This window comes from Copadichromis virginalis, linkage group LG7 (genome assembly GCF_057382275.1).
Source record: "Copadichromis virginalis isolate Kocher_CV1m ecotype Utaka linkage group LG7, C_Virginalis_male_GT1.1, whole genome shotgun sequence".
Classification (NCBI taxonomy): Eukaryota; Metazoa; Chordata; class Actinopteri; order Cichliformes; family Cichlidae; genus Copadichromis; species Copadichromis virginalis.
In genome coordinates, this window is record NC_140624.1 from 55,643,642 (window position 1) to 55,665,798 (window position 22,157).

Below are 22,157 nucleotides of genomic sequence, written 5' to 3' on the forward strand. Positions count from 1 at the left end.
GGGGAGTTTTTGTTACTCTGAGCTATAGTGGGAAACTCAGCTGGGAGTAGCAGGTCAGCACCACAGGGAAGTTAGGATTAAACTGCACTCATCCCGAGCACAAAACACAGTGAGAACAATGCTTTTGGCCCTTTCTAGAAGGAGGGACAAATGGCGTCGACCCAGCTTAGCACAGTGACTGATTTCCTGAGTCTGGGGGAGAAAATAGGATTTGAAGTGGAAGGACTTTTCCCCCCACCACGACCCCCTGCGTTTTTGGACCCCAGGGCAGTTTGCAGAGCTAAGGTGGGGCTAGAAATGGTTAAGCACAATGGAGACAGTGTTAGGCCTGAGGGGCCCAAACGCTGCAGCTCTCTTAACAGTGAGGAAACAGGAGTGCTGGTGACTCCTCAGGGCTCTCAAGTCCATCAGCAGCCAGAGGAAATAGGTGTGAAGAATGTGGCCCCTAATTTCTTAAAGTGGTATTTTCTCTTAGTGGAATATTTTCATTTTTTACTGCACCAACACTGAATCCCTGGAGTCTGGCCAGAACTCTTAAGTCAAGATCATGCTTTATTAATTTCAAATAGTACATCTAAGGTGTCTGTTTTTCTTCATTTCCTTCAATTTTCCAAAACATAACATAAAAAGTGTAATTAGTTTGCTTTGATTTCAATATCAACTTGCAAAATCTAAATAGTCACAGTGAAAAATGCAACAGCTTAACAGTTTTAACATTAAGTATAAGTTTTAAGCAGATACAGCACTATAAAAGTTTGTTTAAGGTCCCACTGAAATACAAGACTGAGTCGGTTACCATATAGCTATCAGTAAAGGATAACTTACAATCCTGGATATTTCCTCCAGATTTGCTATGTAACAGTTTTGAATTGAATCTAGCTGATTCTCAGCTGTATTACAGTTCATCTCCTCAGGTTATAGCAACACTGCTGAAGCAAAAAAAGGACTATTACAAGTACTAAACGTATTAGACATTACTCATTACTTGACAGAGAAAGTAATTTGTTACATTACTCATTACAATACTTTCTCATTACTCTGTTAAATGATTTTTTTTCTATCTTTCTGTCTATCTGCACAGATAATTAAGCTTTGTCAAGTAACAACATAACTTGAATTGAATTTAGTATAATAACGCATTACATTACTGATTTAGTGAATGTGATTACAGTAGCACTCCTGAGTAATGCTAGTAGCACAACAAAACATATGAGATGGCTAAGCTGGAAACCCTGGAGATGAAAAAGTGGTGCTGTTGTGGAAGTGCCAAAAACCACAGTTCATAGCCATTTGTGGCTGACTCCAAAACTGAGTGAAACACTGTAGAAAACTGTGTTAAAAAAAACGTAGGATGCCACATCTTGTCTGATTTTTGAAGCTAAGGACGGTCATGCCTGGTTAGTAGTTGGATAGGAGACTCCTCAGCCACTTATTCTCAACTTCTTAACTGCTAAGATATAGCAATCTGGAGTCAGAGCCGAGCCAAGAAGAAAAAAAAACCTGTCTTCTGTGGCAGGCAGAGAGAATAATCTCTAACCCCTCCTCTTCTGTGGCGATCCGGTTGGCCACCCACTTTGACGCCAAGCTGTGATATGTCAGATGGTCGTTGTTTTCCTTCACCCTCTTAACCCTCATGGCGCTGGCTAACCGTACGCCGCTTGTGATATGGTCAATATGAGAAGATGAGAGATTGTTGACCTCTGGCTTCCTCCACAGAGGCGCAGCTGAAGAATGACTTTGTCCTAAACTGGATGTGGATCACAGTGTAATTCCCCTGCAGAAGACTTAGGTCTACCAGAATCACTCCTGCTCCACCTCAGCAGTGACACACAATCTGTCAAGATTACATAAACAGATGTTTCTGGGGCGAAATGGTGACCGCATGCACAGAGATCAAACAGAGGTGTGCATGTTTAGATCCAAATGTGAATGTGTGAACCGTTGGTATTTTATGATGTTCTTCGTGTTAAAAAAAAAAATACTGTTGTTCTGTTCTGTGGGGGACGTGTTATAGCGCCACACCTCTCACAGGTGTGCCCCCTGCTGACCACTAGCTGTGGCTTCTGTAAACCGTACCACCATTATTCCTTTTCCCTCCTTGTTTCTTTCCCACACTCCCGCCTTACTTCCTCCCGAGCTCAGTGTTGTGATTCCCTCACCTCCAACACACATGTGTGTTTTTGCTCCAGCGGTACTCCCGAGAAAGTTGATAAAATAGCAAATATGCTGCAGAGATAACACTCCCACGCTAAGATGCGGGGAAGTAAAAGCACCGCTGACGAGAGCTGAATGGATAAAAACGAGCGGTGTGATCTCGCTGGGGAGATTTATCTGTCTCCTGACCTCAGCTGTCGCATTAGATAAATGGATCGCTGTCAAATGTGTGAATAAGACGCTGAGGTTGTGAGTGACGATGAGCCAGTGTCAGTGGAAACTTACATCATGTTTGGCATTGCGTAGCATGAAATGAGATGGCACAGGCTACACATACCCAAATATTGTGATCAAAGTGTATCTATAGCATAGAATAAAGTAGTACTAAGATCCTAATTTTAAAAAACAGATTGTGACGAACTCAGTCAGTATGCTGCTTGATATTTGCTGACCTGTTAAGAAAGTTAATGCCTGCTTGTTTTTTTAGCTAAAGAATCAGTATTCTTCAGCTGACACCGTACAGTCCTGCCCAGAATGTTATTTCAGTAGATGTGGACCTCGTCCCCTGTGTGTGCGTGTCGAACATCTGTCTCCATGTGCCTGCTGATGGGCCTCAAGCAGCCGTGGCCTTGAAGTGGCAGATGGTCATAGCGGCTCCCTCTGTGGGATTCAAACTCAGCTCAGGCTTCTCCGATTGCGCAGAAGCAAATGTACATCACTGCAGTCTCCCTACATACATTTGTCACCCCTGAGCTGCTTTTAGGCTGCACTGATGACCCTGAGGTGCTTTTTTTGGATAACTAAGGAAGGTTATAAAAACAGGGATAACATTTTCTTCCATGTGCTACCATCATGTGCAAGATGCTCTGTTTTTGTCTGGGTGTTTGTTTAGTGCTTTAGAGATTTTTGTGTAGCAAACTGCATCTGATTTCAGCACTCAGTAAGCTGTCCCCCCCCCCCCCCCCCCCCAAACTGGAAACTCCATAGGCTCTCATCAGAGCCAGATATTCCATCTGTCCATCCGTTGCCTCCAACTCTTTCCATATTTCTCTCCTAATGCCATCTCTTTCCACCGCAGTTCTTAAAAGCGAACTCGGGGCAGCCTCTTAAGGGTGGCTGGACGTTGGAGTGACATAACATGTGCAGGCAGAGCTCAGATTGAAAACATGTGGAGATAAAGCCTCAATGAGATATCTGTGGCATGTCTGGGAAGCACGCATTGACACGAGCCCAAATAAAGCATTTGGTTTCTCTACTATGAAATCAGTTCCTTCCTGACTCAAACTGGGGCTTGGGCACACCTGAGTATTCAGGTCACAAGTGCATGCACAGTCATGTTAATAAGTTGTTTGTTTTTTATCATTATTAATGCAAGTGTATAAAATCAGAACATGCTTCGGGTGGATAAACAATAGAGTTTCTCTATAAGTACACCAGGCAGTAGTAGCTCTTTCAGGGACCACATTTAGCCATGACTCGCAAGATAGAAGAAACACCATTCAATCTGTCACAGTCAGCTGGGATATATAAAGCACTCCCAAACTTGGTTTCAAATCCAAAAGCTTGCAGATTTTTACACATTTATTTTGTTTATTGGGCTACTTGGGGTCAACAGAAGAAGCACTGACACGTTATAACACTACACAGCTGCTTCATGTTCAGTGTTGTGTTTCTGTCTCTGAATGGATGTAAGAAGAGTGTATATTTCTTTTTGCTCTTTGTTCACTTTCCACCAGCTCTAGAATGAAACATGTGGCTCTAAATGCTTCATTAGCTACTATTATTCACTTTGTGAGTCCAAGCAGACAGAACACATTTGGATTTGAGACTTTTCTCATAGTGAGTGTGAGTTAAAACTGTAAAGTGATGAGATGTCCCGGCCCATCAGATTTTACTTATTTTCTTATCTTTCTTATCTTCCATGTTTCAGAGTTAGTTTTTTTGTCTTTTGGTTACTTTGTTACTTTGAAGTTCACTTTTCCCATGTACCTTGTGATTTTCTGTGTTTGCTTGTTTCCTCCTGTGTCACATTTGCTCCCATGTCTAATTGCCAGTCATCTGTGGATGTATTCCTGTCTCATTATTAACTCACTGAACTTTACATTTCCTGGATGAGCCCAACAAAGACTTGACATTTGTTGTTCCATCCTGCATTGATATTCCATTTGGAGAACCAAAACAATAACCTGCAAGCCTGAAAAAGGCTGTCAACCTCCTTTTAAAAGGAATAAGGGCTCAGGTGATAGCTTTTTGTGCATGTGTAACTATATACATCATGAATCCATATATATGTAAATGTTTTTAAGTTTTTATGAAGAATTAGGGCTGTTTAGACACATTCATTTCTAATTTTAATGATTATTACAATTTAAATATATGTCATTTTTTTCTGTTGATCAAAACAAATGTATTTAAATACTTTTTATATTTATTGTGGGAGGCTAATGAGAGCATTTTTTGTAATTGGGCGAAAAAATTCTTGTTTAGGTTTTCCCAAAAAAAACAGACAATCTGGCTCCACTGTCCGTTGGATTTCTTTTATCAGTCGCCACCCCACTTTTTATTCTCTTCCTTTAAGTCTTCATGATTCCACAGACAAAAGTCTGTCGAGGAAAGATGAATGACTAGCAGCTCAAAGCAAGACACCTTATGTTCTATTTGGATCTGTATGAATGATGTTTTAGCCTGGCAGGCGTCTGGTGTGTACATGTAGATGGTTACTCCCTGCTGATCCACTGGTCTTTGATGTGAGCGTCTGTGCTTTGTCAGAGCTCCTGAGGCTGCCAGGAGAAATCTCTGAGATGTTGGTAGCTTTCTCTTTGTCTGTGAGAATCAATTGAAGTCTCTGGGTGTTCTGAGTTTGTATCTACATAACAAATATCGTATCTGAGAACTAGGCCCACTCACAGTCAGGATAATGAGTAAAAATATTAACTGAAAGTGGAACTGATTGGTGTCTTTTCAGAGGACTTTTCGCCCCAACATCTTGAAACAGCGATTATCTGGATAAAAGCTTAAGCACCAGCCAGTGTGCAGTGACTCTGTGTGCAGTACATGGAGGTCTGATAACAAAACCAAACCACAGGAGTATAAAAGAAGTAAATTGAACAGTGTGTCTTTTCTGATGTAAACCGCCAACCTAAGTGTATCCAGCTAGTTCTACTACATTAGTATTCGAAGCAGTAAATGGCAAGAAGCACATAACCGATTAATATTAGTTCAAATAATTAAAGATTATAAAATAATATAATAATAAATAGCACATATAATGATTATTATTATTAAGTAATTTCTGCTTAAGATTCTTGAACCATCTATATTATGATTACACTGCCCCTTAAATTTGTTTTTCATTTATGTACCTGTGCATATTTTGTGACATAAAACACCTAAGTATTGAGTAAAATGAGGAGTACCATAGTATCTGACCTTTGACCTGGGGGTGGAGCAATCCTTTCTAGTGCCAAATCTGGATGTGGCACAGTGCTAGCTACTGCTAAGACTACTAACATTTTTTATGTATGTTTGAATTGAAATGAGTATATTTCAGAAAATATGTGCATGTGCAAGAATATCTGAAGAATTACTTTTAGTTGATTAGAGACAGACTCTGATTTCCGAATCAGAATCTGTTTTATATTTTAGGGGTTTCTCCACTCCAAAACACCTGGTTCAAATGATCAGTCAGGCAGTTGCAGCCCAGCAGGACATTTGAAGGAGGTATGTTGGAGCAGGGATTGAGATCACTTTTTGAGAGCATTGATTGATGTGATGTGTAAGCAATCAAATCATGCACTAAAATGATAATGTACAAAGCTGCAGGAAATGAGCACAAGCAGCTTTCATAGGAGGATAAAATTTGATTGGACGGTTAGGGTAATAAGTACACTCCCTCGGTGAGGACAGCGAACTGGATGAGAGTGACAGCGAGTACAAGAGGGTCCCAGAATCAGGTCTGAGGTACAGTTAGGAGATCAGGGGTCAAACTCCCAAAAGAAAAGGGTGATTTTTTTTTTCTCTGAAAAACAAAAATGCACGCTGTGTAGTTTTCTTTTCTTCATTGTTGTAGTTTTTTGTATTATTTTTATTCATTTATAGATTCTAACAATTACTGCTTACTATAGTAGTAGCTAGTAGTTAGTTAGCTAGTAGTTACAGTGTTACATTTAACTTTAGTCTTGTCTTTACTTTTGTCTTGTAATCCTAAAAATAAAGAAAACTGTAAATTACTTTTTAATATAAAGAATAATGAAAGCTTATATTAAACAAACAAGGTTAACCTGTTAATTAGCTAGCTACAGCTTTTCACTTCTGCTGGATGCTGCGATCACACTGTTGGACGGATATGAGTGCTCTGGTTTCTAAAATCATTTGACATAAAGCGCCACTGTATCAAGAAATAATAAGAATTTTGAATTGTATCACTGCTATTACAGAAAACTGTATGTTCACAGTATAAAAAAAAATTAAAAAGCCTGGAGCCTTCGTAGCTGTTTTGTTGAGTGTGACTGGGTTGAATTAAAATGGCTCATTTAACTTCTTCCCATACAACTCTACCGTAGGAGGAGGATGAGTCACCAGGGTTTATTAGAAAATAGGTTGAAGTTTTATTAGGTCTAGCATGTATACATCTGCATTCACAGGCTGCATTTTTGAACTGTTCTGGCCTGACTTTAATTGAAAGTGATAAGAAAGGCCTCTTCCTCATGCTTTGCAGGTTGCATTCAAGTGTCTAACTGACCTATTGGCTTCTCTTCCCGTTTGCCTCCTGCCCCCCCCCCCCCCCCCCCCCCCCTTATTATTTTTTTGTCTTCATATGGATCTCATTTGCGAGTGAACACAAATGTCAGAGAAACACTGTGGCTGAGTGCACTGTTGGCTGAATGCACACAGTGCTGCTGTAAGCAATCCCAGGGCACTTTTCTCCCATCAGCCAGAAAGGTTAATCCATTAGTCAGACATCAAACCATCTGCTCAATCAGTCAGTTAACAAGCATCGAGGCAGCTATCTTTTACAGCAGTCTGATGTAACAGGATCTGTGTGTGTCATCGTTCATGGACCCCTTTTTAATAGAAACAAGCCTGATTACAATTTTTGAGTTTTACAAACTAAATAGCAAAACCTATTTATATTCAGTGTGCCATTTTATACATTAGTGAACAAATCCTGCACTTCAAAGGTTACGTATATATAAGCTATATAAGTAATTGTTTTCTTTAGGTATACTTGCATACATACTTATTCCTTCCCTCTCACCCAGCATATGCTACAATCTCCCAGCTGTTCTAGGGGGGATACTGAAACATTCCGAAATCAGCCAATAGACGTAATCTCTTCCTGGGTCTGCTGTGGGATATCTTCTCAGCTGGATGTACCCCAAGCACCTCACCTGTGACAGACACCCAAACCATTCCAGCTGTGCTCCCACCAAATAATCAAGCTCCATATCTATACGACTGAGCTCAGCTGTCAGTTCCTTGCTCCATTCATCCTTGACTCATATATAATGAGCTTCTCCACCTGAGGCAGCCACTCGTCCCCACACAGGAGCAGGCAATCCATCCTTTTCCTGCTGAGAACCATCATTTCAGACTTGGAGATGCTTATTTGCATCCCAGCTGTTTTGCACTTTGTGGCAAGTGGTCAATCAGGTCAGCATGACCACCCACATTCAGTCCCAAGCCCAGCGAGCTTGGCACTGCAGCTAACTCCACCTAGAATTTCTATCCATAAATGTTCCCAACACATCCAGTAAAAATGGATGCAACCAAAATATGTAATTTACAAACCAAATTATAGAAATGCCATATTGTAGTTTATTATTAACATGGATAAATAAGTGTTAAACCAGTCTATTTTGAAGTGATGCTCACACAGCTGTATGTTACCCAAATGCTTAAAGTTATATATTTCAGATTTAAGAAATTGAAAATGCAAATCTTATTGAAGCTGATAGTGAAATGTTGGGCTTGGATGATTGAGAAGGTGCAGTGAGCCATGAAAACAGAGCGAGAAGGTGAGAGAAACTGAAACCAAGAGAGAAAGAGGAGAGAAACCCTGGGCAGCTCCACATCTTGTTATTTTAACCCAGATTCAGCACTGAAATATGGCCACCATGTGGACCCTTTCAGAAAGTTTGGATCTGCTGTCAGTCTAGCCAATCAGAGCAGATGCATTGGTCCAAGAGGAGGGACGGTGGGAGGGTCCTGGAGTCTCGAGCGTGAGGGAGGTTATTAAAGTGTGTGAGCAGAGGAGAGCAGGGGCACAGAGGCCGCATTTACAGGAGAGCTGGACTATCCACAAGCCAATGGAGACAGGTTGGACTATTGTCTCATTTCTCTTAATTTTCCTGATTTCATTTCCTGTTTAAACAACTGGGTTGACTCCTGGGGTAAACTAAATCTAAAGAACTGCCTTGCTGATGCAGTAAAATAGCATACCTTGGTCTTAATCACAGACTATTTATAGTGTTTCGGAGCTCCGGGATTCTGAGCAGGTGTGCAGAAGTGGTGAGAAACAAACTCCTTTGTTAGTGACAGAAACTGTAATTTTCCTTAAATAAACAAAGGAAAGTCTTGAAATACAAAGAAAGACAGATGCTGTGCTTTCATTGCAACTTATTTACAGAGTTGACGTTGACCCAAATATTATATTTGTAAGACTGCTTGTCATCTTTTCACCATGTGGTTTATCTTGAATGGTTATTAGTTATTTAAGACCAATCACAGCCTGCATTCCCCCTCTGTAGCTGCGGGGGCTTCTCATTCAAACAGATCCTCACAGATAAAATCAGCACACGAGAGGTGTGGCTGGGAATGCAGGGAACCCAAAAAATAAACAGGATTTGTGATTTGTCACTATGGTGGCATTACCAGAATGACACCAGAGGGTTATAAGTGCTTTGTATTAATTGTATCTGATCTTTTTGGCTCTTTCTTAATGAATAAACTCTTTAAATTTCTTTAGGCAGGTTGAAGCAGTGGTGGGATGGGATTTTAGTTGCAACAAGTCCATACAGTAGATATGTAGATTGCTTCCTGTCAGGGGCAGTGTGGAAAGGCGTTTCCTTCTGTTTTGCTGTTGTGATTAGGGAAAAGCTGAATGGATGCTCTCAGCAGGAGCCGTAGTGTTAAGCTTTTCAGGCCTATAAACAGCTTAGTTTTTTGGTTTACAATGAATGTCTCAACAACTACTGGGTAGATGGAGTTGTTTTCAGAGCCATTCATGACCCCATGACTTAGGTGAACATCTAAATTTTGCTTAAGTCCCATTATGAGTGGAATTATAATCTTGCCATGAAATTGGTGGCCACGAAATCCAGAGGATAAAAGTACTCCACAGAGTCAGCTAAACGTAATTGTAGTGGGAGACTGTTTCAAAGGGTTGGAAAGGAAGCCACACTGCTAAAGCTCAGTCCACACCTAGTCTTCAGGCTTGTACGTAGAATGACCAGCAGATTCTGAGATTCTCATAGAAAACTATGAGTAGCAGTGTGTTTGATATAAAGATGGACTAAATAGTTTAGTTCTTTGTAATGTGAACGTATTAATAGTCTGGCTGCAGCTTTCTGTATCGTTTGGATGCATGAGAGATCAATTGTTCAAGTTAGTAATCGTAATTGTGATGAATATGTTCCTCTAGTTCCACCAAAGATCAATTTAGAAATGTTCCTTAAATGAGAAAAACAGGAACAAGAAAGGTTTTTACATGAGAGTCAAACCCAGAGAGGAATCAGATATTTCTCCAAGTTTTCAAACAAAGGATTTACTGGTTAAACAAAATGAAGTTTTGTTGGTGTCTAAAACGAAGTAATTGATAGAGAGCCAATCATTAATCCTGGGTAAATGCTGGACTAGAGTGGACAACGTATCCAACTGGTGAGGCGTAAAAGACATACACAGCTGAATGTCATCAGCATAGAAAAGATAAGAAAAGACTGAATGATGCGAGCTGAAGGGAAGAAATGTAGAAATAAAATAGTATTGGTATTAATGGTTTCAAGAGGATGATGCTCAGTGACTTAAACAATCCATTAATCTTTTCTTCTAGCTACACCATGAGTTTTTTTGAGTTTTTTAGTGAAGTGTCTCCATAGCTTTGAGATTAAATGCTATGGAATTTAGTAGACATAATCAAGTTAAAATTTGGTTTGCGTCCAAGTGTAGTTTGGTCTAAATGTCCTATGCAAGTATGCTAATGTGATTGTGTGTAGATTTGAAGGGCATTGGCATCGGCATCAGGAGCATTTTAGCATTAGCTTAGGAGTGTACCCTAAGCTAATGCAGCTGAGGCGTGTTCCTCTTTATTTGTTCATTTGTTTCAACAAGCACAATATTTAATGGCTGCAGGACAACTGAGATGAAACTCTGGAGAAGTTCCTTTTCTTTCTAACAGCTGGTTACTTGCTCACACTTTATGGGAGTATGTGTCATATGCAGGGAGTCTTGTAGATGGGGATTAGTGTTGGGTGTCACTATCGTGGCGGGTGCAGTCTGAGGGCTGTTAACTCTTTTGTGTATGTAAACTGATCCTCAAATAATCCTCTATCTCCTGCCTGGTTACTCTGGGAGTATAAAAGACATCATAAATCCACCTCAAGCCTCACATTTATGGACTACCATGCTCCACTCTAGCTTGGGAAACCTGCGTTCTTCATACCTGTTCAAATCTGTCTGTCTGGGAACAGGAAGCAGACGTCTGGGTATATATTGTCACAAATACCAGGTGCATTAATTGAACCAGACTTGTTTAAGTACCCAAATTCAAAGAAACTTCACAGACATAGAAACCTGCTAGTTGCCTTTGTGCATCTGAGAGGCATGTGGTGCAGACACACTATGGCTGAGCAAGGTCAAAGTTTAAGGCTCAAGGTCTTCAAATATTTTCCAGCTGGTTTAGATTTTTTTTTTTTTTGGCTCCAGTGTGTTTTCAACAATATTTCTGTCAGGGAAGAAATAGTCTTTGCAACTAGCTAGGAAATGTTTGACTAAATACTTTAGAGTCAAATATTAAATCTTAAATCTTTATGTCAGACATTATTCAAAACACCCCTGAGACATCATCAGTTTAAGGCCTGGGAAGAGTTCTTCAAAAAAGTGAACTGTATAAGTGTGCATATGTTCTCGCAATTGTTCACGGTGAAGCAACGAAAATGCTTGTGATTCATAAAACTAACTCTGGTCCAACTCCACTGAAGCAGCTCTCTGTGCCTGTTCTTATGATCTCATCTGCTTTACACAGTCCAAACATATTGTACGTCAGCTCACACACATACACAAGGACCACAGATCTGGCTCATTTTCTCCACTGGAAAAGACAGGGGGGTTGAGGAAGGCGAACCGCTGTTGATATCTCAACAGGGTGACAAAGATCAAAGTTTGTGATGTGCTCTTACACACACACACACACACACACACACACACACACACACACACACACACACACACACATACTGAGTGTTACACAACGGGATGTAACCACAAGGGGACGAACGTCTGTCCCGACCCTCTCTGTAAGGGCACTCCAAGGGCTGGGCAATGGAAACCTCACAGTGCGGGCGGCACACGTGTCAACAGTGGCCCCCGGCTCCCTTTGCTGCTCTGCCAAACATTGGTTGGAGAATGACTAACAGACTCCCCAGAGGCAGCAGGGAAACCATGGCACAAAAAACCCTCAAAGAAAAGAAACAACTCTCAGCTTTAACCTAGAGCTGTATTTAGAACATGAGCACAAATACTTAAAAGCTCCTATATAAGCTCCTTTTAATCTTTTCTGGCGTTCCTGCTTACATTTGTTAGACAAAAACTCTCTGTAGGTTATCTACAGGTTGACATTTTATCCATCTAGTCTTGAGACAGCCTTGGGTAGGGAAACCATTTTTTTCTGTGTAGTAAAATGAATGATATCTCTCACCCGAAAAGGGTTTTATTGCAGTGTAATTATGATATGTAAAAGGTTTGCAATAAAATAAAACTTGGCGATAGCAGGAAGGAAGAACTTCTTTTTAACAGGAAGTTTACAGCTCAATTAAAAACGCTTTTGGAAATTGATAAATGGAGAATTCAATAGGAAAATTCAACTATTATTGCTAGAGGAAGAACAATCAGATGAATCCACTTAGTAGTAAGACCACATTATAAAGAATGACTATGAGTCTTGAATTCAAAATTATGAAGTATATATAAGATTTTTCAAGAGAACATATGCCATTTATAATAATCTATTAATGTGCATTAAACTAGTTCAAATTAGTTATAGCTTGTGATAAAGTATAGAGGGTTTCAAATGGAAACACCCATGCATGAGGTTTGGAGCTTGAGTAGCAGTGTATATTTCATCCGTGTGCTGTGCCAGATGTGCATTTGAGACCACCTGCTGCTTCCTGTTTGTATCATCTTTGACTCTGCAGAATTGCTGCCACTGAGGTTATCAGTGGTTGTGTGACAGCCGGACGGCCGTTACGCTATCAGCCATTGACTGACCCCAGGTCAGCTGTGTGGGCTGCTTGATGAGAGGCCTCGGGCTTGTTTTTCTCTTCGTCTGCATCCGCTCCTCATTCCTCTTTTTTCCAAGTCTATTTTAACCTTTCCCCTCTTCCCCCACAGCACACACACATATGCACAAACGAGCACAGGCATAGATAGAAATGTTCTGTTTTTCAACACTTTAAAATTTTGCTGCCTCAATCACAAAACTTTACAGGGAGTGCAGAGCCTGATCTGTGGCCTGATCACAAATCATTCAACATAAACACAGCGAATGAGGCCCACTTCAAACGAGCATGTCTCTTCACAACTCATTAGACTCCCCTCTTAAAGATCTACACCAGGAGCCTCCCTGCCTCTTTTCTCTGTTCCTTCTGCACACTCTTTTCATCCTCCACACTCCTGCTTTTGTAAAATATGATGGAGCACTAACCCTGTTCTTGTCCCTCCCTGTTTTATCTTTTAGGTGTGTTTGATGTGACGCCAGCGGGCTGGCTCAGGGAACACAACTTCAATACAATGTAGACACCAAAAACCAAGCACAATAAGAGTCTGAAGACCGCACCGACAGGAGGGTGAGCTCAAGGAGGAGGAACCTGCTGTACTGAGACAACACCAGGTTAAGATAAGGAGTGAGAGAAGTGGAGAGAAAAACAGAGAAGGAGCAGGCTGTGAATCATTGACGTGAACCTTTTGTGTACAGCGGTGTCACCTTCTTCTTCCTCTGAAGGGTTTTCACTCGCTCTCACGTCTTCGCTGCAGAACGATCACAACCTTTGCTCTCTGTCTTTTGAGGACTTTCTATCCACAATCCAGCGTTTCATCTCTCAGCAAGTAAAGGTCTTAAATTGCAACAGAGGGAGCCATCCAGCCACCGTCAGCATGTGCCATGTTATTGTCACCTGTCGCTCCATGCTGTGGACTCTGCTGAGTATTGTTGCCGCGTTCGGAGAGCTCATCGCCTTCATGAGCACCGACTGGCTCGTTGGATTCCCCCGTGCATCCGATGCAGTTTTCGGCCCCCATGGGGCCACCACAGCCGGAGAGGCTTACAGGCCCACTTTAGGCATCTATGGTCGCTGTATAAAACTGCCTCAACTGCGGGGAATACTGTGCGGACCGTACGCAGTCCACTTTGGAGAGATTGCCAGCGGGTTCTGGCAGGCTACTTCTATCTTCCTGGCTGCAGGGATCCTGTTGCTGTGTGCCGTGGCATTCATTTCCGTCTTCACCATGTGCTTTCAAAGCATCATGAAGAAGAGCATCTTTAATGTGTGCGGACTGCTGCAGGGAATTGCAGGTGAGATTCTCACACAATTTATATAAAACAGTTTTGATATTTAACACGACTTTGAAAGGTTTGGCGCCCATACTGGTCTTAGGTCAGATGCTCAAATTTGTCTGATGGATGGAGAGCTTTAGAAAAGCACACGCCTTTATGGGCAGTAGCTTTCCGAAAGTAACAATCTGACATCCACACTTTGGCAATGATTGACCAGATCTGGAGGTGAGAAAGTAAACGAGGTCTTAAACTGCCTTACTTTTCACATCAGTGATACAAAGAACATATAAGCCGTATTTAACAAATATTTGTCTGCTTTCTGTAATGCCTGGCTTTCAGTTTACCTTCAAAACACTGTGCCTGAACGACTTTAATCTTCCTCGTGCTTGTTTTTCTCGTACCTAATGAGGAGTCAGTTTAGACTGAGGACATGGAGTTGAGAAATACGTGTTCAAGTTTTGTAATCTGAAAGAAAGTTTGTTCATCTGAACCGTATTGTTTCTGTTCATTCCTGCGGCGTCCACCGTTCATCAAGGTAAATGAAACGCTGTGCTCTCAGTTAAACACATTCATTATGAGCACCACAACTCCCACTGCTGGAATTATGTGTTTTATTCTTGTGGAGCCCTCAGTGAGTCTTAACCCAAGCAGAAGTTTAAAGGGCATGGTGACTCTTTGTCATCAACTGGAGCAACTACCGCCCAAATATTTATTCTTCACGCAGTCAGCTGGAGCTTTCTGACACTCCTCTGGTCTCCAAAGGGGTCGAGTACGCATGCGTATCTCTCTTTATGTGTGACGGCCGTACATTCTGTGTCTGTGCCTGTGCACATGAGGTCAGATCCCGGGCCACTTTGACTCACTGTGGTGAATTATGGAAGGGAGGAGGCCATGAGATCATGCTCGCTGAACCTCATCTTTTTTTCACAGAGTGTAGCCTTCAGCTCTCCGGTGATTATGGCTGTCCTCCCCCACAGTTGTTTATTTGTGGGAGGCCCAAACAGAAACGGTGGGTGTGTAGACAAGGATAAGCCAAGCTGTACCCTCAGATCTATGCAGGCCTGCTGACCTGAAAGAGCAAAATCCATTCAGCCAGTGGGTGGCTCCTTTGAATGCATTTCTTTTCATTAAGATTAAGTTGCTCAATGTTTATTTAGGACAAAACATTCATTTACCAATGCCTCTATTCAGCGGCATAACCTTAACTCAGTGAGTTAATGTATAGGAGACAGATGACTCTTTGTCAGCTATCTTAAATTTATTATGCTGCTGATACTGAGGAACTAAACATAGATTTCTCTGGCTATTATAGGCCATATTGAACAAGCAGAAATCCTTCAAAACACTATTTGTAATGCCAGTCATTCTTTCTTTAGCTTTCTACATATGAGGAGGTGGCGGTGTGGCAGAACTACTTGGTTTTATAATATACATAAAAGTCAGTCCTATACTATTTTCAGCTTGAAAATAAATGAACATTTCAAAGTCATCTTGAAAGCCTACAGAAATTAAAAAACAAAACAGAACTCCCTACTCCCAAGTACCTATTTGACCCATCACTAAGTCATACAGTGACTTGATCAGTTTAAATGAGTTTACCAATAAAATTTGTTGCAATTTGAAGTGATCGGGTGACAAGTAAGTTTGCTTCCTATTTTGGTAAAACAGCATTTGCGAGCAGGATTCAGGATTTAGCATTAAAGATTGTTTCCTGAGATCCTTGCATGTTGCTTTCCAGCTGATGTTCAGTTCAAACAGTTTTCAGTAACAGATTGAGGTTAGAGTAAATGCAAAATGAATGTCTGTTTCCATCCGCTGCCATTATGAGAAAGCCACATGTGTTTATAACTAGACTAGTTGTTGCAAGGAAACTCCAACTAAAGAGCCACTTTGGAAGTCAACAAGGAAGTGGTAATTAATAGACTCAAAAGAATTTTGGTGGGGTACATATTTAAGTAAGCAGTTGAACATTTGCTAAGCCGTACAGCGTCTCAGACTTCTTCTTTGGACATGTTCATATTCACTTCAGAATAAGTTGGTCATATATCATTCGAACTTAGTTGCAATTTTTTTTTAAAGTAGATAATAGCCTAATAGCCACCAAAGTAATGACAAGAAGTTTTTGGGTGCAGCGCTGTAAACCTGTTTGTGGCCAATTTCACGCTAGCAACTGCCAGGAAACACTCACCAGCTTATCAGGGCATACACATTTTTACCTAGGGAATGCTAGTTACCAGGGAGTCGCTCAATTTGTTCCCCATAACACACATTACTGACTAGCATGGTAAACTACAGTTTACACTGAGAAGTATATTAATGATTGGATTGAATCCATTCATTTTACCTCTGTTTATGTTCCAAAGAGTGATGAAAAACAAACCATCCTCCACACTGAGCCCAGATTGACGGTCATATGTCAGGTGATCTATAAAAGTGGATTCATGGCCCCACAAAGCACAGTGTTACATAACCGTAAAGTCCTCTATTTACATATTAAGTCATTGGATTGCGGGAGACATGGTTGAGATAAAGAAAAGGGGAGAAATGCACCCCTGAGTTTCCTCTTTGTTGAGAGGATGAGGATGTGAAAGAGGAAAGGGGGCGAGGAAAGCATCAAACAGTTGAGGAGGCGGGAGAGTTTCTTTTGTGCTTCCGAAGCACTGTTTTCAGCCACAGGATGAGAAAGGAGATGGTCAACTGCATCGGTATCTTAACAGTGTCACTACTTCCTACATTAGTCAGCCATTGTGCTCTACAGCCTTCTACTCCACTTTTCACGAGGCCAGTGAATGATATCACAATCACTTGATATCCATCACCAAGGCTACCACACCGACTTTTCTACTATCATTATTTCCACAATGTGTGCCGACCCTCCGGTAATGAGAAAACTGGAGCCAGACGGCAGATGTTTGGGGAAATGATTGACCTCAGATAGGAAGATTGCGACTCTCTTGCCAGAGACGGTCACGTCATTTCACTGGAGTGACTCCCAAACCTATTAACCTCGTCTTCACATTCGTTGATGTCACTTGGACTTTGTACTTCAGCCTCTGCAGTCTTTTTTATACGACGCCTTTCTGATGGCCGCAGTGTCCCAGATGCAATTTAAACAGACAAATAGTTTAAGCTCAGATGGTTTTGAGATTTCAGGAGAAGTTCAAGTCATTCCTTTCACTTTATGCAATCAGATAGCTAAAACAGACAGACTCCTGTTGAAGGTCAGCCGGGTTAAACTTTGCATCCTGCAGGCGCACACTTTAGGGGCCCTAAAGACTTGTTATACCCCAGTTAAACTTGCTGTACATTTACTAAAATGACGTACTCACTCATCGTCACTCAAGCTGAAAGGGATTACAGATAGAGCGGCAAACAAACAGGGCCATAAAACTGTCTCAGATTCTTGCACGTTCTGTGTCAAATACTTTTATTACCTTCCATAAACTTAAACAGGTTTAATCGGTGACTGTGACTAAGCTCCAGGCTGGAGGAGAAACAAAATAAAGCAGTGTCTTGCGGGAATTTAAGCTGTGCTGTTGAGTAATGATGACTCTCACACAAGATATCACGTTACATAAAAGAGGGAAGCAGACTTGTCAGCTCTGAATGATAAGAGATGCGATTCCCATGCACTGATTAGCTTTTCCTGTGGTTACAGCGGAGGTGTGGATGTTTCATAATGATGGTAAACAACTTTTAAAACCAAACTAACAACCTCTCTTACTGAAGACAGAACTGACAGTTTGGAAGTGAACAGAGACGCAAGCCAGTGCAGAGAGAATAGGGTGGAGCACACTGGGATATTAGGTTAGAAGGTCCAGCTTGAAGGTGGAATGGGAATGAGTGTGTGTGTGTGGAGTGGGGGTCTTTGGAGGGGTGGGGTTGTGAATTAAAACCATGCCTTCAATCCATCAGCAGAGCCGGTCTGGCCGTTAGGGCAAGGCAGCAACATGTGGAAAGAATTTATGACCTAGTTTTCATTTCCCTGTTTAATACGATATTGGGTGCTTTAGAGAATGGGAGGAGGAAGAAAGAGGAAGAGAGATTAGAAGAGAAAAGGCATGTTCTCCGCCAGACTTGAAGCAGGCTACACGTGAGGTTTTTATGGAGCGAAGCTAACAGGACCTGCTTGTTGAAAGAGAGCTAAATCCTCGTTCCCTGTCTGGCTGTTTTATTGTCAGTAATTGTATTACTGTAAATGCTTCCTCCTGAGCTTTGATTGAAGGCAGACTCCTCGTCCGGCCATCTGACCTCGTCCGCTGTCATGGCAGAGCAGAGTAGAAGAAACGACGCAAACGCATTTAGAACGAAGGTTGCCTTTCCATCTATGAGACAAGCCGTGCGTGCCGAGGGGCTGAAGCCAAGCTGAAGAGGCAGAGTGGTAGAAGTGGGTCATGGTAACACAGGAAGCGACCCCCCTCCTCCTACAAAGACTCAGGACGCCGGAGGGTTGGCCAGTGACCGGGCCAGGCGGGAAAGTCCATCGGCTACTTTTATCCTGTTGATCTAGTCTCTGCTTTGTGCACAGGATTGAGAGGTCTTTCTGTCATACATCAGACAGGAAATCATTTCTGCCAGTTTAAACGTTTTCTTCTTCTTTGTGTCCTGATAGGATGCTTGAGCTGCCAGCACGCCGCTGCGGCCGGAAATGTTTTTTATTTTCAAGAAAATAATCTGCCCGAGTCTCTTGCAACAGTGACACTTTACTTTCACCGTCACCTACTTAGCACCTATGCGGCAAGCACTGCTTAATACATGTTTAGAGCACAGGAGGTCTTCTCGATGCACTGGTGAATCCACATTGAGTTTATGGAGTCACTGCTTTATCATGTCCTCTTTGATGGATTTTCTTGATGCCGTCCCCTAGATTTCATTTAAAAAGTCTTGACAAGAATGTGTCCAAACCTGCAGACGTCCCTCCTACCGTTGAAGCAACCCTGGCCGCTGCATAAACAGACGCAGTAAAACAAAGCTGTAATCATATTTAACCATATGTGATTAGAATCACGGACAAATACTGACAATGTGTTTATATATGTGCACGGATTTATAAACATGCAGACGAGATGACGTGGCGCTCCTCGGTTAATTGTTCACGTTGAAAATAACGTTTCACTCAAAAGCCACTTGGTAGATTTTCCATGTGCGTTCAGCTGCTTCTCGTGGATGAAGTTCAGCTGGCACAGAAGTATTTCTGATGCTTTTTCTTCCCTCTTTATTTATGTGTGTAGACATTTTTAAGATTGCAGCTGTTCTACATTGTAAAAGTCATCTGAGCAAGAGGCCTGAATGTTGGCCAAGATAAGGAGCTGTGCTGACGCTGTGTTTTGGGTGTTTTGGGTTTTCTTTGTAAAGAAAACTCATCTTTCTTGACGCCACTGTTACAGAGTGTTGTGCAGGCTAACTGCTATTCCTTCTGCTTGATACAAGCATGCCGTGAAAGCTAGTCTGTCTCTGAAATGAATCCACTCCTAAACTGTTGATATGTGTTCGCTTACTGACGTACATCATGACGTTACTGCTTAGCTTAGGAAATTTGGGATTTCCATCTGTAGCATGCAGGATTAAAATTAAAAAGCTGGTGAAAGCCTGCTTTGAGTTAAAAGCTCTTCTGCTGTTGAAGCGCACCGTATTTCAAGGTATAATAAGCACAGGGCTGCTACGTATGCTGGATTTCATTACAAACACTTGAGTTATGATGTCTTTTATTTGTTTCCCTTCTTGCAGGTCTGTTCCTGATCCTAGGTCTGATGCTGTACCCTGCTGGCTGGGGTTCAGACAAGGTCCAGCTGTACTGCGGACCAGACGCGGCGCCGTACCGCGCCGGTCTCTGCTCCATGGGCTGGGCCTTTTACACCGCCATGGGTGGCACTGTGCTCACCTTTGTCTGCGCTGTCTTCTCTGCTCAGGCTGAGATCGCCACCTCCAGCGATAAGGTTCAGGAGGAGATCGAGGAGGGCAAGAGCCTGATCTGCCTCCTGTGAAGCTCAGATAACACTTATTGTGCAGGTGGGGGGAGAGAAGAAGGATGAGGCAGAGATGTGCCACTTATGATCTGGCCCTCTTCTGCCTATTCAAAAATAAAAAAGCTGGCCTGTGAAATTGAGGGCCCATTCATTGTTTACCACTAATACTGACTCTTATTTTGTCTCAGTTTTCTGTTTGAAGTGGGAGAAACTTATAAGTGCCAAGTTTGTTTGTTTTATTTCTAAGTTTCTGTCTTTGTCTTTCTGCCACTAGAGGTGCTGTGTCTGTTATGTATTCATTTTAAGCATGTGGATGCCCTGCGAGGCATTGTCTGTTACCACATGTTCTGTAAATAAGCGTGATTATATATATTTTGTACATAGTTATGATCGCAGAATGATGGTCAGCTGGATCCAGGCTGGGCTGATGATGTCACTCTTGCCTTAAAAAAAAAAAAAAACTATGAAAAAAAACTTTAAAAAAATAAACCTGGATCTGTTAACTGTCAACAAGGGAACCACTAGTCAGTCAGAATAAACTGCTCATAAAAATAAATGGCCTTTAGCTCAGAGTGGATGTTCTTTAGAGCTTACAGAATGTACTATTTGATTAATTAATGTGTTTGTAGACGCTTGAAATGTATCGGTGGAAACGATTCTTCACATGGACTGCACAAGGACGAGCAAAGGAGGCTCTTCGGTGCATTTTGTTTGTCAAATCCTAACATGAAGTGGGCTTAATCCTAACCAGTTGACCTGTGAAGTGTCTGGTGCTCCTCAGCAGACATCCTGTAATCTGTGCACATGGACTGAATGATGAGGACACATAAATAAATGAAGTATTGCTGTTGTTAAGTAACTGGTTCTGGGAGTGTGTCGAGTGTCCTGTCTATTCCCATTTGTTTCTGCCAAACAAATAAAAAGGAGGGGGGGAAAATAAGTTTGGTTTCAGTTCTTATCCAGGGAGAGCCTTGCTGTGGGGAAGGGGGGAGAAGGAGGCCCAGCAAGTGGAGCAGCCAGCTTGAGACCTCGGTTTGGCCCTTGAGGTGGGGGTGGGTGCATTTTCCAACCAGTGGGTGATCAGTTTTTCCACTGATGCAGAACTCAGCTCTCCATGTGTGTACCTCGTTTTCAGTGGTGTAATGTAACTAAGTATATTTAGTGAAGTATAGCTTTGAAATACATGTTCTTTAGAACTCTGAGCTACTGAACTGCAGAAGAAAACAATATATTTTATACAGTTAAATAATAAACCAGTTTGATTAGCGTCTAGCTAGGATTCATTATCATGTACAGATCTATCATCTAAATTAATATTGTTTTGGTTATATATGGTATATTGGGTATTTTGTTGACAACTTGATTTTGTAAAACTATAGACTGTATGTAAAGGATGAATGTTGCCACCTTTGCATTACTTAGCCTTTTGTGAACTCCAGTTTGGAAGCCTTTAAATTAAGCATCTCCAGAAGTGGATATATTAGGCCAAGAGAGCAGATAATGAAGTTAAAAGCTAATATTAGCCACCTTGTTTAGCAACAAGATTTCTTGAACAAGTTCTTAGCGCAAACTAATGCACAGTAAGCCATATTATTTGTGAGACGAGTGCATTAAAATGCTCCCAAAGGTAAAACGCACAATAAAACATGTTCAAAAGGCCCAATTCAATGACTGGATTTAGCAAAAGTGACTACTAGCATTCAGTTAGCGACCTAGTCTGTACTTACCGTGTGCTTAATGCAAAAACCTTTCACTGCCTAAATGGACAACAACACATTTCTCACCTCTAGCGTCTGTTTGGCCCTTTTCCTCCCCCAGCACTGAATGCCAATACTTGCACTCAACCTGAGTGTATTTGGAGTTCCTTCCACAGATGTCCCGGCCTCCATGTGGACTACAGAGAAGCTTCTAGCTCAACCCTGTGGCTCCCTTCCTCCACTTCAGACTTAGCTCAAACTAAACACAGTGCTTGATGACTTCCAGATTAGGCACATGACAAATAGTGCAATCTGAAGAGCGCAGCAGAAAGTCAGGCCTGCTTTGCTGCCACAGGCTTTTACTTTTCGCTTCTCATTTTCCTTTTGAGTCAGGAAAAAAAAAAACTTAAAGAAAAGAGCCAGAACTTGTGAGCTTTGTTTCCTTTCAAACCAGGAAGAGGAAAATTTCAGTCTCACATGTTGATAAGTCATGTTAGAGAGGGACTTACACATGATTGTATGAGAATCTGGTTCAAATTTAAAACTGAAAAAGCCTGGACTGATGTCAGATTT

The 22,157-nt window shown here is 41.7% G+C and overlaps 1 protein-coding gene across 1 annotated transcript; it reads left to right on the forward strand.

The window, feature by feature from the left end:
- The first annotated feature begins 13,520 nt into the window (after window positions 1-13,520).
- On the forward strand, window positions 13,521-20,378 carry lhfpl2a (LHFPL tetraspan subfamily member 2a). Its single transcript, XM_085464297.1, has 2 exons — window positions 13,521-13,939; window positions 19,649-20,378. The coding sequence occupies exons 1-2, from the start codon at window positions 13,522-13,524 to the stop codon at window positions 19,903-19,905; spliced, it is 675 nt and encodes a 224-aa protein (XP_085320423.1). The 5' UTR covers window position 13,521; the 3' UTR covers window positions 19,906-20,378.
- The last annotated feature ends 1,779 nt before the right edge of the window (window positions 20,379-22,157 follow it).